Source organism: Xiphophorus couchianus, chromosome 22 (genome assembly GCF_001444195.1).
Source record: "Xiphophorus couchianus chromosome 22, X_couchianus-1.0, whole genome shotgun sequence".
Classification (NCBI taxonomy): domain Eukaryota; kingdom Metazoa; phylum Chordata; class Actinopteri; order Cyprinodontiformes; family Poeciliidae; genus Xiphophorus; species Xiphophorus couchianus.
In genome coordinates this window covers 17,539,314-17,558,502 of record NC_040249.1, presented here as the reverse complement: position 1 = coordinate 17,558,502, position 19,189 = coordinate 17,539,314, and the positions used below count along the sequence as shown (strand labels likewise).

The 19,189-nt window shown below is 40.9% G+C and overlaps 1 protein-coding gene across 1 annotated transcript in view; it reads right to left on the bottom strand.

The window, feature by feature from the left end:
• Positions 1-19,189, bottom strand: part of jag1b (jagged canonical Notch ligand 1b) — a 37,071-nt gene that overhangs the window by 12,620 nt on the left and 5,262 nt on the right. The window contains exons 3-12 of the mRNA XM_028006474.1: positions 14,447-14,498; positions 9,869-10,126; positions 9,348-9,408; positions 6,176-6,306; positions 4,939-5,058; positions 3,221-3,334; positions 2,905-3,132; positions 2,401-2,447; positions 956-1,129; positions 153-303 (exon numbers count right to left, since the gene is read on the bottom strand). Coding sequence (XP_027862275.1) covers positions 153-303; positions 956-1,129; positions 2,401-2,447; positions 2,905-3,132; positions 3,221-3,334; positions 4,939-5,058; positions 6,176-6,306; positions 9,348-9,408; positions 9,869-10,126; positions 14,447-14,498 — 1,336 coding nt within the window. The remainder of the gene's footprint in view (positions 1-152; positions 304-955; positions 1,130-2,400; positions 2,448-2,904; positions 3,133-3,220; positions 3,335-4,938; positions 5,059-6,175; positions 6,307-9,347; positions 9,409-9,868; positions 10,127-14,446; positions 14,499-19,189) is intronic.

The following is a 19,189-nucleotide window of genomic DNA, read 5'->3' as shown; positions in this document are numbered from 1 at the left end:
CTCCGCCAAGAAACTTCACTGTATGAAAACTAAGTAAGTATTGCTCTCGTGGGAAAAATGTGGGTGAAATGTTTCACTACTGCACGGTGCACAGATCATCTTTCAGCAGCTTTCTGGAAAAAGCCTGTGGTTGCTGGAAGCGGGAGATTTACCTTTACACTTGGTGGTGCGACAGTGGTCTTTGAGGTGGGAGCAGTTCTTGCCCTCGTAGTCCTCTGGGCACGCGCAGAAGTAGTCTGTGGCCCGGTTGTAGCAGGGCGCTCCGTTCTGGCACGGGTTGGGTGAGCAGTAATCTATATCCAGCTAAGGGGAGAGAAAAGGCATTGAATGGTGAGCAGAGAACGTGATAACCGATATAGTTTCTGCTACAGAAAACAAAGCAAATCCCCACGAGCATCCTCCACTCAGGCCGTGCCAGGAAACAACACAGGCACACATACAAGGCAGGGATGAAGGGAGGAGGAGAGAAAAAACAACAAGGCAGAGACACAGGAGCCGTCCTCTTGAGTCAAAACTTCAGTGTTGAGGAATGCATCGCACTGCAGCCAGGAGCAGCTTCTAGAAAACCATCCATTTTAAGAGGGGAGGACTTGAGAGCAGCAGGAGTTTAACAGGGTGTGGCTGCAAACGCCACAATACAGCAGCCTTGCCCCACAACGGGTTAACAGAACCAGTCCTGCACAGTTCCTCAAGATGATGTTACAAAACTCTCAGTGTGAGGGAGGGAGGGAGGGAGGGAGGATGGATGGATGAAGGTTACAACTAATGGTATTGATGAAAAGACCGGATGGATGGAAGGTTTCGATTAGCTGGAGCAGCTTTGTTACAAATTCAGACATTTATCGTCTTGCTAACTGTATAAAGACTACAAAAACATTTTTTCTATGCTTTTCCTTCTTCTTGCATATCCACCTACATCTTTAGGATTCATGTTTTTTTTATGCGGACGTCTCACCTGGCACAGGTTCCCAGAGAAGCCGGTCAGACACAGACACTGGAAGCCATTCACCTCGTCCTGACAGCGGCCGCCGTTCAGACACGGTGAGCTGGCACATTCGTCCACATCCCTCTCGCAGTGCTCGCCAGCAAAGCCGGGGGCGCACGTGCAGCGGTACCCGTTCACCAGGTCCTGAGAAAGGCACAAACTCGGATCAACGTCAGATGCATGTGACCAATGGCTCCAGCTGAGTGGAGCCCAAACAATAACTGTGAGAAAAAAGGGAGCAAGCTGAAGCGGGAACGACGGGGGTGGGCGGTGATGTTACGATTATTTCAACACATTTTCCTGGTACAGGCTCAACTGAGTGGAGCTCACTGTAATTTAATCTGGTAAGCTGGAGAAAAGCGTGTTCCTCCTTTAAAAACCTTTCAAATCACTTTCCTCATGATAATTTTTAACAGAAACAATTCAGCTTCTGGTTTGAGGAAATCTGATTCAGCTGCAGCAGATTCAAAAAGTCTACACACCACTGTTAAAATGCCAGGTTTAAAGATCCTGTTTCAGGTTTCAATAAGGAAGCAAACTGAAGATTCTTAATTACTCTGGGAGAAAAAAGTAATCATTTACATTTGTCCATATGCCAAATCTCCACAGGCACAGATTCCCAAAGACAGACTTGACAGAAACTCTCTCTGACATTTCCTCAGTCAAGCTTTAGAGCTTAAAAGCACCAGGTGGATCACCATTTCAAAGGTCAATCAGGAGACAGGTAGAAAATTATTTTCAAAGCATTAGATATAAATCACTGTAAACACAGCCGGCATTAAAGGGTGAAAACATAGAACGTCTGTAGCATTACCAAGTACTGGATGTTGATGCATCGTCTATAAAAAAATCGGATCCTAGAGGACGCCAAAACACCAACAGCAACGTTAAAGAGGCTGGGTGTGTAGAACCGGTAACAACTATCTCCTTTATTCTTCACAAGTAAAAGGTTGAGAGATAGGTGTGGCAAGAAAACCAGTTGGAAAAGAAAACCAGTTGGAAAAACAAACAAACAAACAAACAAAATCTTATTTGAAGTCTGCAAAAACATGAGGGAAAACATGATACTCTGATGAAATTTAATCCATAATTCAAAAAAACGATGTATGGCAGTGCCAGCACCATACCATGTAATAGATGTTCCTTAAGCTGGAACTGCAGTCAAATAGAACCCAATGTTTGCACAGAACCACCAAACTTCAGAAGGTTGAAGATGAAGACAACGCCCCAAAGAAAATGTCTTCACCAGAAGAAGAATAAAATTTTTGAAAGGTCCAGGCAGACCCCAATCAAGTTTTAATAGGTGTGTAAACTTTTTATATCCGTTGTATTTATAACCGCCCCCGTAAACGTCTCTGTTATTGAGTCAAAGCTACAACCTGACCAAGCCGGATGGTTTCTGACCCGTCACCTACCTTACAGGTTCCTCCATTCAGACACTGGTCCTTGCAGTCGTTTATGTCTGCATGGGGAAAAAAAACAAATCAGAGGATTAATTCTAAACTGCTCTGGTAATTGTTAGTCTTAGGAAACAAGTCTCTGCTTTATGTTCCTAGTGCACATAAAACATTGTTGGGGCCTTTAAAAACATTGTTTTGAAACGTGGATGATGGGAATGCAAAAGAAAAGAAAAAAAAGAAAGTGCACAACAAGAGTATTGAGCAATCCAGTCGGCTGCCAAGTGAAACTCAAGCTCAGATTGTTTTGAGCCCATCCTAATCACCACAGACACACACACACACAAAGGTCTAATAATTGAACTGCAGACAAGTTTACACTGCACAAGCGTCACTGCTTTGCTTCATGCCTTCATGTTGCAGCTGTAAATTCAGCACGGACTGACTGAATGGAAATTATTTCTAACCACCAGCCAGGAGTTGGACTTGTGTCCCACTCAACAGCTGCAGCTTTCAACTCACTGGTGTCACAGTTCTGCCCCGTCCAACCAGGCAGGCACTCGCAGAAGTAGCTGCCAATCAGGTTGCGGCAGGAGTTGGCGTTGACACAGGGCTTGCTGTCGCATTCGTTGGCGTCTATCAGACATGTCTTCCCCATCCACTGCGGAGGACAGTGGCACTTGTAGCCGTTCACCAGGTCCTGACACGTCCCGCCGTGGTTACAGGGGCTGGGGGAGCAGTCGTCCACATCTGCGCAACAGCAGGTGGAAATGGTTAACCTGAAATTATGTTTTCTTTGATTCTGTTAATTGTTGAGACGTTGCAGATTCAGTCTTACTGGTGGTGCAGGACGGGCCGCTCCAGCCAGGCGCACACTGACACTCGTAGCCTTGAGCTGTTTCTGAGCAGCTCCCTCCATTAGAGCATGGATTGGAGAGGCAGGCGTGTTCGGCTAAAAAAAAAAAAAAGTGTTTTTTACAAGTCACATAAGAAACGCATAATTTTATACAATAGCAATACATTTTTCTCATTTTGTCACATTACAAGTAGATTTAATGTGTTAGAACACTATAAAGTAGTGAAAAATGGAAGGAATGTATATTCTGAGGCCTGCTGGTTTAACTGAGTTTTACTTGAGGGCAAATGTTTTCCTAGTAGGGCCACAATTGGAGCAAAATGTAGTTGTGTCCAAAAAAGAAAAAAAAAATGCTCTTCTTCCAATTTTATTGTAAACAAACTACACATTTTTTTTAATGAAATACACCAGCCTTATATATACACAAAAAGAATCTGTAAATCATTTTAGATGTATTCTAAGCTGCTATAAGAACATGACAGGTGTCCCTCCTTTTGTTGTTCTTTTTTAAACCCTCTTATTTTGTCTTTTTTAATAAATGAATGTGCCCTATTCTACCTCAGAGTAAAAGTTACCGGATGTTTGTGGTGCTACCTACTGCCAAAGTTACTGTTAAAATGAACATAAAAAAATATGGTTATTAAAAGTTTAATAACTTTTAATAACCATCAACTTTTGTTAAAGTTATTAACTTTACTATTTTAATTTGCAAGTGAAGTAAATTCCACTTCACTTAGTTTAAAGCATTTCACCGTCAGTCTAGTGAAATAAATCTGTAGTATTCTCGAATTGTGGAAAAGAGCCGCACAAAATCGTACTGTAGACACCCATTTTTTAGGATCTCAAAGTTAATGGGGTGAATATGAATGCATGCCAAGGATATCAAAACATAAAATTCTCATCCTTCCACGTCACAATTATGCAGTAATATTTGTTTTTTTATCTATCGCATAAAATCCCAACTTACTAAGTCAGCCAAAATTCCTTCCTTTATCACTACAACACATCCATAGATCATCCTCCCCCGCTCCAAAAGCCCGCCATTAAAAAACCCGCCCCAATCTCCCTCTCGCTATCCGCCTCAACAGCATCGACTGCCAGGAGACCATACTTCATGCTATGCTGACCTGACCAGTGCAGCGTAACTTCCCTCAGACTCCCCGCCGTTCTAACGGAGAGGCGCGGACGGGTTTAGGGATGATCGCATCCCAAATGAATCAGAAATGAATGATTTACTCCAGAAACAAATAGAGCAGTGAGGGGTGATCATCTCTTGGTATGCCAGGAGGAGGGGGGAGGGGCTACCATAGTCCCGGTCAGCAGACCTCACGTTACAAAGGGCATCGTTTCCTGACATCCCCGCAGTTAAGCTGTCAGCACCTCACGAGGCTCAGATTTAATGAGGAAAATAACCATCTCCATGGTAAGTGTTCACAACAGCTGAACCTTAGCACCGCATTCATCTGAAGAAGCTAAAAGGACGACCGGCCTCTGGAGATCAAAATCGGTGGATTACCTGACTTGGGAGGAGGAGGAGGAGGGCACTTACACTCAAGTGGAAACAGATTATTGCAAGTTACCACCTCCTCTGATTACAAACCCAAAGCACCTCTGACCTTTAGTCTGCAGGCTCACAGAGCCCAAACCTTCTAGCTCTCTGCGGCTGAAACCCCTCGAGAATATCCGTCCCAGAGCCTCACCTCTCTCACAGTTTGCTCCAGAGTAACCCTCAGCGCAGGTACACTGGTACTTATCAGGTCCTGTGTTGATGCACGTTCCTCCATTCAAGCATGGCTGGTGAGTGCCGCAGTAATTCAGATCTGGATGAAAGGAGAAATGAGGTTTTAAAACATCCATTGCTCTATAGTCTATCAATAGCCAGATTTATTTGATGTGACCTTAACAGAGAGCAACGTTAACATGACACTTCTGCTGAAAAAAACTCAACAGGGGGAAAAAAATAGAAGATAAAAAACATGCAAAAGCGATTAAGCTAATAAATGGTCAGACACATTTAGATTTAATCTGACTGAAACCTTGAATAAAGTTCAGCATTTTGCTGCCATTATTTAAAACCATGGTTGGCAGATAAATTACACAAGATCTTATTGTACAAATATATCAGTCAGGAAAGGATACAAAACATTTCTACATCACTTTTAGATAAATATACCAACACCTTGGCACAGGGAGTGACCAAATATGGGTCAGATATTGGTGATCTTCCACATGAACAGAAAGCACCTGTATATGTCTGTTTCACACACACACTACATATCTTGTGTGAGAATCCATTTTGATCTGGTGAAATAGAACCTGAATTTTTTACAACAATTCATAATAGAATATAGAATAGAATTACTTTATTCATCCCAGCAGGGAAATTATTTCTTAAGTGTTATTATTATTATTATTATTAAGTGTACTTTAGGCACAAAAACAGCAATGTGTTAACCAAAAAATAAAAACATAAGACCAAAACACAATGGTGGCAGCATAATGCTCTGAGGTGTAACTGACATAATTATGGATTCATCAGCAGAAAACTAAAGCTTTAGGACAGCTTACTGTCGTTTTCTTGAAAATAATCTGTATGGTCCCTGAGAGGGGCTAAAAACAAGACATGTCCTCACAATCTGATTTATGTGAGAATTTTTTCATGTCAGAATGAACACCATTATGAAAATGTTTGCTTTAACAAAATATTTAAGGTGCACAAACTTGAACAACCAAGCTTCTGAAGTTTAATATTTAGAATTTTCATCCCAATAGATTCATTTTGCTGTTTTGTAGCATTATTAATGATATGGGTTACATTTAAGACGGTTTTCATTGTTTTTACATTTCAAAAACCTGCCACTTTAACCGCGATATGTTTGTTTTTGAGATCCACTGCAACTGTGAATGCAGCCGAAACTAAGGAGAGTGAGAAATAACCTTTATCACAAAGGTGGCCGCCCCAGTTGAGGTCGCACAGGCACTGCCATGGCTCAACGCAGGTGCCATGCACACAGCCCGGGTGGGGGATGCATTTATCGCAGTACAGGCCCTGCCATCCATACAGACACCTGCAACACAATCGGAAACGAGACAAGAGGTCAAAAATAAAAATCTTCAGCACATGCAGAATGTTATTTACAATAAGGCCAGATAATCCCCATGGCATCTGTAAATATCCTAATCCTCCACTTATTCCAGATTCCTTCCTAATAATCTGATCCTAATGAAGTACACAGCAGCATTTGCAGCCCAGGAGCTGCATGGACAAAACAAAGAGGCAGTATTCACACAAGAATAAACACCACAAATAAATTTTAAGCAGCCGAGTGTTTATGCAACTGCATTTTTACAATACGTGGGCACAAGGATACATGGGTGCTTTAGCATTTTAACCAAACGGAAAACAAAGAAAAACACTAAATTACAGCTCCAATGGGACCTTGGGGGTGGCTAACATTAGCATGCGACCAGACGTTCCCTTTAACGATGCTGTGCCTGCGGCTTGGCACTGGCGTCTCTAACACAGAGAGGAGCGCTCGGCCCTCCTTTCAGCTGTTTCACTGCTGCTCGTCTTGGTTCCCATGAGTCAGTGAGCAGGCCTGTGCCTCGAGGCTGAGAGCGGGAGGAGGATAAACTGTTTGCTGACCATTCAAACGTTAGAGTCCATAATTACACCGATAACGTTGCCCTTTTTGTTCTCAGCTCCATAATTGCAACAGCGTGACTGATTTGTCCGCACTTTGGAGGTGGCGGAGCTACGATACTGTTGCTGCTGTGGAGCCTATAGTGACAGGAAACAGCGTCCCCCTGGAGGAGCGGCACGCTGATTAGCCTCAAAAAAACGAGTGGAAAGTAAAAATAAACATGGTGCTTAAGTAAACACCAGTCCACTCTGCGCTCTTAAAAATGGGCAAGTCCTCTATCGGAAGGTTTGAAGCAGAAGCTCAAGTTACTTAGTTAGTGCAGTGAATGTGACTGCCTGTAGCATGTTTTATTAGCATTACAAAAAAACCTGTAGTTTCTGTGTGCAATTCCCTACAAAACAGACCTAGATTTAAAGGATACCAACATTTCTAAGCATTTCAAATCAATAACAAAAGTTTTAAGCTCAAAGGGATAAAGAAGAAATGTCGCTTTATTCTGTTTAGCTTTCCCATTATCTGCTAAAAGTATTTTTTCTTTCTCACAGTTTAAATAAACCACAGACATGACTGAACACGTCATAGAAAACACACTACTTTCAAATAGTTTTTTTAGATCTCTCATAATGTAATTTCAGTTTTCTTTACTTAGTAAAACAATTTTAAAGTGTTGGCACAGTCTCATAGCGGGTATCTATGATACACTCCCATTCCCAAGTCCGGCATGTTTAATATCAAAGAAGAATAAAATAGAAACTCTGTTTAGCCTTCCAGCCGTTCGCTGAAAGTCTTGCTCTCTCTCGCCTTCTTGCAGCGCGAATCCATCAAAAATATGTCTGGACATATTTGAAAAAGACCTTTTAAGCATTTTATGACTATTTTAAATCCTTACTGATCAAAACATTGCCTAGCTTTGGCTTTTTGGCTCTTTATTATAGCATCTACATTGAGGATTGTTGAGGATTGTTTTTTGTTTACCAACTGGTCTGAGACGATTAGGCTGAATTCCAGCTAACAGCTGATATTTTGATGCATCATCATACAAGACATTTTCAGTCACATCATTTCTGTGGTTTAACATCCTTTCAGTAATAACTTAAATGTTATAACATTGAATGTCAGCATAATTCACCAGAATCCTGAATATTCTGTAATGGATCGAATCAGTTAAACATTGGAAATCATTTCGGTTTTTATTCTTTATCCAAATACAACAATACTACGAATCTTGTCATATTAGTCCATGCCTAAATGTGACGTTACGCTGTACCCTGCTACTGAATCTGCATTAGCAAATTCCTTCATAGTTTTCTAAGAGGACTGGGACTGAAATGAAAGAAAAAAACACCCTCAGGAATATCATCTGCTGAGGAACTGCAGACATTAAACTAGGAACAAGGAGGCTGCCCTTGCCTGAAGCCAGTGTTGCTATGTACTGCTGTTATTAAACACACCGCAACCGCCCCAGTGGTGGGAAACAGCTCACTGACTACAATAGCAGAGGACCTAGCTTCGAGAGTTTAAACCCCGAGCTTTAAATATAGCCACACCTGTCAGAAGACTAAAGCGAGTCAACCTCTTGTTCTGCCAATAGCAGCACAGGCTCCTACAAGAAATCTGATTCAGTCAAAAGCTTGGGAAAAACAACAAAGCTGAAAAAGGCAAACACGATCTTCCATTGGTGAGTGAGTTATGGCCAAATCAGACAGCTAAAGCAAGCAATGAAATCTTGATCTGTGCAATGAGCTGATCACCAGGACCTCCTCCGGGACGAGGAGATGTAACTGCGCCTCTGATACCCATCTGTGCTTGAGCTTTTCCTCTGGCTGTGTGAATAAATAGCATTAGAAGCCATTAGCTACACAAAAAGGCTCATCCAAATGTTGAACCAGATTTGACTGATAACTTTTGCCACATAAGCGGATCGATGTCATTGTTTTAGCACTGAATTGTGGCCGTTTAGCATCGTCTTGGCCCAGTCTAGCAGCTTCAATCCAAAACTCAGTTAAGGCCTTGGAAATGGTCCTGGAGCTCCCCTCACATCCCCCCAAAAATGTATACACAGTGCCAAGATCTGATTGCAGTTGGTTGTCTTTGATTTTAGATAGCATGTTTAGAGTAAAAGAGGCTGAATGCAAACACTTTCTAGATTTTTATTTGTAATGCATGCCTCCTAATTGTTCCACTTCCAAATTGCATTTTTGCTTTCCGCTGATAAACAACATGCAATCCCAATAAAATACATGCAAAATGTGAGAAAGGTGACAAAATGTGCAAAACTTCAAGTAATATGAACACTTAGTCATGGCCCTGAACATGATAAAGTCTTGAAAAGCAGAACTTAAAACAACCTCAATACATATGAGCAAGATGGTATAAAAAGGGGCAATTTTATGAACATCCCAAATTAAAGGAGATTATTTTCATTTAAGGAGGATAAATTGAACATAGCAACTCGAGACTCTTACTTGCATTCACCTGGCTCCTTACACGATCCATGTTCAGTGCTGCAACCTTGTCGACAAATAGCTAGAAGAAGAAGACGATCATTTAAAAACATAACTAGATTTAAATTTAGCTCGATTTGGTTGCATTGTAATTATAGCAGTAAATATAATTACTATGTTGTCTGTATGAATAAACACAGCTGCCAACACCCAGAATTATAGCACAGTAAAATATTTAATCAGAAACTGACTACTGTGCAGACTGATTTTTTTATTTTTTATTTTACCATGAAACATCGTTTTCTGTACAGAAGGATAAAAACAGATAATCTTGAAACGTCTACAGACGGAGAGAGATCTGAAACAAGGCATTGTTGAATGAAACAGACAGTGCATCAGCATAAATCACAGATTACACAGTCTGTGTGGTGAAGTTTTTAAAGATTTGTTCATCAGCATAAAACCCAACTGCCTCAAGCTGCCGCCCGTCACCATTTCCACCGCAGTGACGTGCTTAAGCCTGCCACCTCCGCTGGGCTTACCTGTGTTGCACTCAGGTCCAGACCAGCCTTCCAGGCAGGTCTTGTTTCCATTGTAGTCGCACGTGTAATGTCCGAAGAACTCGTCTCTGGGTCGGCAGAACTTGTTGCAGCCGAAGCCGTAGTAGTGCTCGTCGCAGCTGACCCGGATGTCGTACTCGAACTGAGCGACCGGGCCATTGTGAGTCAGTTTCTGCCACTGTGGGCTTGGGTTGATCATGCCCGAATGAGAGGCTTTCTCTATCAGCTTCCCATCAGAACCTACAACACATCAACATCAGCACAATGAGAACTTTTTTCGCTGTTCTTCAAGTGCTTGAGAGAACAGCTGTGCAGAGTGCAACGTCCGACATTGTGCTATTGGGTGTTGTTAAGTTGTTAAGTTCTCGACCATAAATTGGGAACCCGAAACTGCCTCAAAAATTTCTGACACAAATTGCAGGAGATCTCTGATACAGCAGATTATATGTAATTAAGGCAACTATGTGTGCTAGAAAGGAAGAAAAGTACAAGGAGGAAATGCAGGAAAAAAAAGGGAAAAGGATGCCTTTAATGAGCGCTTTAACTGCTTTTTTTTCTCACGCTCCCTGTCCAGCTCTCACTGGTTGGGTTTCTGATCCGAAGCTTTACAGCCCATGGATAATACTGGTCTCTGATGCTGCTCTCTGCATCTGCTCAGGCGAGGACAGAACCGCAGCAGCCATAAATTACAGTGCGAGGACACTGATGCCTCAGTCACTGCTGGGAGAGCTGCCAGCATGCCTTTGGGACTTTTTCCCCGGCCTCTTTCAGATGCATTTTTTTGTTAACAGAAAGTATTAAAATCAACACTTTCACACACTCCGTCTCCACGGTAAATGATACTAGTTGACACAGGTCACTAAAAGTTTTATGTCACACCATTCCTACAGTTAAATTCCTTTAATGAGAGCTCCAGGTGAAGGGAGCACAGACTAACACGGTGTAACCCTTCCCCCACATGTTGCTGTACACTGCTGTTCAGCTCCCTCAAACAATGTCACTTTGATTTTGCTTATGAGAAAATTTCAACTGTCAGAATAAGCATTGAAGGTTCAGAAGGACCCTCATAGAGCTAGGCAATAAGTCAATTTAATAACATTTCTGTTTTTGAAGATTTAATTCTGGGAAAATCTTGATTTATTTTCTTTTTAACCAATGCATTCCTTGGGGTTTCCATATTTCATATTTTAGAGTGATATCAGCCAACTAAGAACTATAGCATATTTACAGCTTTGATTTTTTTCAACTATGAACTCAGGTCAACTGAATTTTTATGATGCTGTGTATTTTTTAGGGGAAAGAAAATCTATTAAAATCAGACACCAAATGTGGTATGAAAAATCTGGAGATTTTTAACCCGTATCGCCCAGAACTACCTTATGACCCAATGTAAAACAGCACTCACCATTTCATGGTGAACGCAAACAAAACGATGACACACATATCCAAGTCTACATGTGCACCTTACAGATCATAGACGCTCAACTTTAAGATTTCCAAAAGGGTGCCAACTTTTCTAAATCCTGCATGTCCCATGACAAAGAGACTGAAACATCAAATTCACATTTGTCCTTGGTTCAATTCCCAATCTTGTGTCATTTGCTGCACATCTTCCCCTTCTCTCTCCACTGTATTTCCTGTCAATGAGCCAGTAACTCATTGCATCTCCGAATTTCACCATTCTAGAAATTGGACAAATTTTCTGTGCAACTCGATTCAGTATTTAACAAGAAGACAGAGAAAGAGCTGTTAGGACCAGCGTTTTTCAGCTGTATGAAGCAGCTGTGCTGCCCCTTCCACACAAGTTGCTGAGCACCACCACTCAGCTGGCTGATAAACAAATGCTTCTTTCTGTGCATGAAAACAGATGTATCAACTTGGATACTTGTTCATCAGGACAGTAAGGGTGTAAAAAACAAGTGCAACCAATCACTCCGATTTAGAAACAATTGGCAGTTTTAGTTCTTGTTTATTCTCTATAATCACACTTAGAATGATAAGTTATGTTATAAAACATTAATAAAACTGTATTAAATCAATATATAACCATTTCTGGAGCAGTGGGGATATTTTTGCTGCTTTCTTGTAAGTTCAAGGTGATTAGATGGCTTTATTTTTGTTTTAAAACTGAACGTGAATGCTGTGATATCATAAAACAGCTGTATTTTATTCAAGATCATGACAAACCCAGAATCTTCTCAGACATAGAGAAAGTTTTATGGGCTGGCTGTGCCAGGAGTAATGAGCTTCACACAGAGAGCAAACACACTCGAACTGTGCAAACACACTGGACCCAATCTCCAGACGTGACGCCGTCTGCTTACAAGCTCCACACATGAAATGCTACTCGTTCTGCCTCACATGCAGCACTCGACTCACTACCTGATGTCTAATCTTCCACCTGGGAGAGAATGAAAAAGATGTCAGTCATTATTTACTGTGGCTCACACGAGAGCAGAGGTGGCTGACCGCGAGGTGACTCGCTCCCTCTGTAGTGTGACGCAATGCCGAGTGTGTGTGTGTGCGCACGCTGTTATTTATTTACCACGCTGCGGCGGTTGGATTCTGAAATCGCAGTGCCCGGCAACATTTCGCAGTACCGTGGAATCCAGAGCGGAGTTGTGTGGCATTTCTCTACCGCCTGCTGGCCTGCGGTGTCAGGAGTTGCAGAGCCGCGCTACCTGCTGCCTGCCGTGGGGCCCAATATAAATCACACCAGCTCCATAAAAAAAAAAATCATTCTGGCTCTGAAACATTTTTGATGCTTTCAATGTTATCTAAAAGCAACTCCTGTTCTAACACTTTGGAGTGACGAAAGAATTAAAAAATGAGTATCACAGTAAATTAGGCATCAGTTTGTCATGAGACAGTTTGACAACATTGATATGCCAGCTTCATCAAATTTTAAACAAACTATTATTTCTATGGCTACTAAAACATACTTATTACAGGTGCAAAATATCTAACATTTCTTGTTCATTGGCATTTTGATCTTGAGAAACTTGGATGCTGAATTAATATTTAAGTGCATACAGTTCAAAAACGTTTTCCCTGCTGTTGTTAGCCAGTTAATTAGTTGGTGATTCGTTCTGCCCAGGTAGCATGTCCAGTCTCCCTAACACCTGTTGTGCATACTTGCCAACTGTAAGCTTCACCAGAGTGATGGGTGGCACTCCTTAAGTTTCTACACCATGACTATCTGCATGTGCTGTGACGAAAGTTTCTCCAAATTGTTTCTTTTTACTTAGTGATCAGCAACAGGTGAAGAAACAGCACTGCCCTGTTTCTCTGTGCTCCAGCCAGAGAAGTACTTCCAGGACTTCCTAATTAAAGCATCAATCAGATTAATTTTAACATCTTAAATTAGTAAATGCCACATTTAGCATGGTTGGTATTACTAAATTAAAAATCTCTGAGCATATTGGTCAGAAAACTGAGATATTTAAAGTTACTCAGATTTAAAAAAGGATGTCAGTTTTTACAGATCGGGTATGTGCCACAACTGACAAACACTAAGCTTAGCTTAAAAGAACAAAAACAAAGCAACGTTGTTGTAATACGTTCAGTCTTTCTGTTATTTTCATAAACTCTCATGCCCTCTCTCTGAATTAACTGTTAAACATGTCACAAACACTGAAAACAGCTAGATTTGAGTCTTCATAAGATGCATTTCTAGTAACTCTGACTATTGGGATTCCTTAAAAGTTATTTAAATTAAGAAAACTATCAAGCTCAGCCACATACATGAAGGTAGCAGAGTTGTGAGCTACCCTGCCAACCATAAAAAAGTTAAACCAACAGTGAGAGCACATTCAGGGGGCTTTTCACACTACTGTCCTAATAGTTCTCCGGGGAACGGCAAATGCAGCAGAAAAGACCGAAACCTCGTCGAGCTCAGACAACACACTCCAGTTGAGGCCCTGCCCTCAATGCAGGTCACCACACCATCTCCAACCTGACCACCAACCAGCAGGAGTCCTAACAGCAGCCAGGATTTAGATTTCTGCCTTGTGTGACCACCATGTTATTCCCACACTCATGAGAAAAACGTGCAAAGTCTTTGAATGGCGCACTGAGTCCTCCCAGTGAGCGCGCTCCGAGCTCACCTGCACCAGCAGGAACTTTAATCTGCGAGAAGGCATGGTTCAGAGGCCACGGACCCCTGCATGGAGACTGCAGGCCGGGCTGCACATTCTGGATGAACTCTTGTGTTTTACGCCTCAGTGATGGTGAGACAGCGTGACCCCGACCTCAGTTGGCAGCACCTGCTATCAGTCATCGGCCATATAAAAACATTTTTATAGGCCGGTGTGGGCAGTGAGGCTCCCCTCCTCTGCCTCACCATCTCTTCTTCCTGCCCTCACAAGCACCTGTCAGCACACTTAAAAAAAAAAAACAGCCTGTGGATCTTGAGGAAAAGGGTAGTGGGGTATGGGAAGGATAAACTTCCTTCCCTGACCTTCAACATAATGTCTCCCAGGTGCTGCCAAAAGGACAGCCAAAAGACAGTAAAGAGAAAATAGGGCAGGACGTAGATGTCAAATGGAAAGAAATACTCACCACCGGTTTCATTGTTAAAGTCCCAGGCCTCCACTATCAAAGTATAGGACCTCTGAGGAAGAGAAGAGAGAGATAAGAAGTGTCAGTGAAAATCAGCACAACAAAAAAATAAATAAAAACAATCATTGGTAATAATTAGGACATGCATATGTATTTGCAAGTTTCAATTTGTTGGCTCCAACCCTACGCTATCCAAGTCTTTTCATTCACTGCTGGACCTGAATAATCACAAAAGTGTCACCACATTAGTTTTAGATGTTTCAATACTTCCAACGTTTGGAGAACTTTCCCCATTTTCCAAAGACTTACCCGTCCTCCCAGTGACGTTTCATCCCCCTCTTTTCTCTAGAATAGCTAATAACAAAGCCTCCACCAGAAAATTCTGTCAACTCACAACAATGTTCCTACTGATCTGATTAACAGATAAGCCTGAGGTGGTGCAGAGGTCTCCCTACGATTAGAAAGGTAGACGTATGGGCCAATGGGCAAGCTGAGTGCCTACCCAACAACAGAAAAACACCAAAGATCATCTAGAAGTTCATAGAAAAACATGCACATCCTCATTCTGAGAAAACTTTTTTATTTTATACTAATTTAAGTAACTTATGACAGAGTTCTGAAGCTTTTCAAGTAACCAGCACAAGGCACAAAAAAAGTGATGTGTCCAACTCTGAAAGGCCCATCTACATTTCAATTTCCCAAAAACACGTTTTGTCCAATCCAGGGTTGATCGAGCTCACACCAATATCGGTTTACACATTCACTCCAGCATGCACAGCAGTTATGAGAGAACGAAAGCATCGGCAAAGTGAGAGAAAATGAAATCCACTTGTGGTGCTCGAGCATCCACTACTAGACATAAGTATCACTTGTTGTACTTGCACAGCTCCTTGCAGCGCTGCATGGAGGCATTTGAAAAATTCTGAAGTGCCATGAAGTCTTCGTTGCGATGACTTCATGGTAAACAAACCTGCTCCAAAGGAAAACCCCTGCTCACTTTCCACACAAAGAAAGCAAGGAGCATGAGTCACTCCAGTGGATTTTTTTTTCTCGCTTTGCCTTCACCTTGTTCTCAGGCATTCAGCTTTCCATTTTACCAGGAGACATTTGTTTGATCCCTTGCCAGCATTTCCCTACAATCAGTACAACCATTATTTGAAATGCAACACTCATCAAAACTTTACAGTAAGTCCTGATTCATAACTGCTTGCAGTTGCTTAACACTGCACCGAGTCAGTGGTAATGTGATCCCTAATCATCCTCTACATTGTTGAAACCTGCAGCTAGTTATTCTAGCAGTCAGAACAAAAAGTGTTCTGGCAAGTATCAAGTTAAAGCTTTGGCATTCCCCACCTCCCTCCACAGTGTCCAACACCTAAAAACCCAGCAAAGGAACTTTAGCTTTTTAGCGTGCTAGTTGCTGGCAGATTAAATTTCAAGCTTAAACAAGAGCACTCAAAAACATCATTACAAGCTATTTTACTGCATGACATTTTGAAACCTCTTTGGGCTAGGAATGACTAACAGAAATAACTCCCACGCATGTGACAGCAGCTCAATACAAGCAGTGATCTCATCCTAAAAATGGGAACTCTAATGCAATTTCACTGCCCACACAAGGCATTTATTCATTAGGAATTCAAGTGTACTTTTTTGAAATTTAGCATTTGGGAAAACTGATTTCCACCCCAGTTTAGGTGTGGGTCGCTATGGCATTCTGACAGCCTTAAGTAAAAATACCACAATTTCACAATATTTGCACTCAAATTTAAGACATAAATAAACAAAGGCATTGTAAACAGTCTTTTGTTTGGTTTAGCAAATCTTAGATCATTTTAAAAGTATCTTTTTTCAGTCTAATGTTTTCCACTTCAGGTTAGACGGCCATAATATTTCATTTTTAACTAGAAGAGAACATCTGCAGTTCATACTGCAGATGTTCATGTGATTTATGACATAACTTTCTTGAAACAGATGCTAACGTTAGTATTGCTAGCAGCTAACAGTTAGCTAGTCTTGATCTTCTTGCAGTGCGTACAAATCATTTATCACAGTTTATTTTTTTACTGGGTGACCGGGATTACTACAACACAAAACCTACAAATGTGTCTGACGCTTCCGGCTTCCTCAATGCTAATGTAACCACCTAACAATGCGACTAGCTAGCTCAAGTAATGCTTAAACATCAACAGTTAGCAGCTAGCACATTCTATTGGTGCTAAACCAAAGCTGAATTTACAGTTTTTAAAGAAGTTGGACTATATTTTACTTGTAATTAATTTTATATTCAAACAAATCTCAAAGTTTTCTATGTTAAAGAATTTGTTGAAACTCTAAAATACTCAAACTGCAGTTAACTCAAACTTGAACTCAATTACCTGCATAAACATTGCAAAAACAATAAACGGGAATTTTTCAATACTTTGTTGGCATTAGAAATGGCTTAATATTATATGGACTAAACATTCATGAACTTTAAAATTCTACAGTTTAATAGATAAGTTGAAAGACAATTTAACTTTAAATGCCTGTATTTTCACAGGCATTTTATTAAAAAGAAATTTAAACCAAAAAAAATGGTATGCAAAAATCAAAGCACAGTTTTAAAACCTTGGTAAGTTACACCATAATACCAAAGCCTATCTCAGTTGGATAATCCTTTAGCGATCTGTACATTCTGTTTTTTTACGTTGCAGAAGCATTTCCCTAATTGTTGTGCTATAAACACAACAACTCTAGTTGGATCTCTGCCAAGAGAAAACATCAACAAACCTAGTACACCTCCAACACAAGGTGTACTAGGAAACATCATACTGTGTCAATGACTGGCAGGATGGAAACCCTGCTCTGTGTTTGTCATAAGCTGAACTAGACAAAAAAATTGGCACATTAAATTCATAGGGCGCCTCAGATCTTAATACCTTTAAGGCACATTCACAAAAGACAAAAACACACCCAGATCTTGAACGACTTGGACTTGCCTTGACATGGAGGCCATTGAAGCACTTTAATCCCAACAAGGCTGATTATACATTAGTCTTAGCCCTAAAAATGATTAAAACATCTTTGATGTTATTTTGAATTCAGTTAGCCTAAAATGTCACAATTTCAGACAGACAAAACAAAACAAAAAAAAACAGTTGCAGAGAGTAAAATACAGCCCCACTCCTCATTCACTAACACTCCATAACTCCTCTGCTCTTATCAGCTTGAAACCGTCTTGCCACTGCCAGGTTCACTTTTCCCAGGCTTCCAGCTGACTCACCGCTTCTCTTTGAACTACAGAGAACACACTCCCTCTCTCCAACACACACATATAAACACACACACCCAAGTGCAGTAAGTGTGGCCATACGTCTTCTTATCTTTCCTGGCCGAGCAGGCACTGTCCTACAGACAACCAACACAGGCGATAAAGATCCTTCCAGTTCAAACCACACTCACTTGCCAAAGAACACAACTAAATCCTCTCAGTAGGGGAATTTTCTAACACACTCCCCCTGTCCTCCACTGTAAAAAATGAGCCCATCTGATGTGCTATTATTAAGAAATATAACAAAATAAGGAGAGCCATGTGTCTTGGAAAAACAGGCAAAAGCTAAAGGTTGAAAATAAACTGAGGTCGTCAAACTGCAGGACAGAAATGCAAACTCCTTTAGTTTGCACATTATGACTGTTTTTCGTGACTAGAAATCTTTCCACAGGAGGAGTTTTTTGGTTTTCTTTTTAAGTGTGGCCTTCTTTAAGCCAGCTCACTGGCAGTGCACAGGCAACGGGCAGAGAAAACTTAAGTTATCCCAGTAATCTTATTTTGAAAATGCGTAGTGGAAATGTTACCATTCTGAAACTTTCTAAATCTCAATACATTTTTTGAGATTTTTAAGTAGATCAACTTTATATGAAAGCAACTGCTCATAAAAGAAAAACAAAAATGTTAGATCTGAGACAACATCTCTGTCTTCAATTAAAACAAACGAAATGCAAATTTGTTAAGTTTATACGCCATGGGTGCTTGTTTTGTTACTGCATCTTTTTCTAAACTGCCAAATTTGTCTTTGCAAGTGTACTGTTTTTTTAAACGACATGGTCAGCAGTGCACAGCAACAGCAGAAGAAAACTTCACTCACTCTGGCATCTCTATGAGAGGACTTCAACCATAAAACAAAGGATGGAAGGAAAGGTTTAATTGAATTTTCTTTTTTTAAATTCTAACACATCCTGTTAAAAAGGTATTCAGCCCAAGCCTAACTTCAAGATCTAAAAGAAGGGCTTATTCTTGGTTGAAAAAGGTTGAAGATAAACAAAGGTCTGCAATCAGAATAAAGGAAATGCAAACAGAACAAGTCAAAGAGACGTTGACCCTTTGTATCAGATTTCTTTAGCAGCTCTAGCCAAAAAGCAGCAAGATGTTCTATATAACACCTATGTGGCAGTCTGAGATATAAAATGACAACTCTAATGTAGCCAAAATGAAGGCAAAGATTGTAAATATTCCCATCCCAACATAACCCTGAGAAAATGCACCATTTAAATAACAGCTCATTAAGTATTCCATGAAGGTACAGGATACACCGGAATCTCAACTGCAAGGAATCTCACCTTTTGCCAACATAAACAAAGGCACCGCAAACAGACTTTTTTTCACAAGGCAAACAAGATCAAAACACGAACCCCAAACAAGAGATGAAAGCCATGTTGTGCATTTAACTAAACAAGCTTAGAGAGAGCGAGGGATTGCTTTTT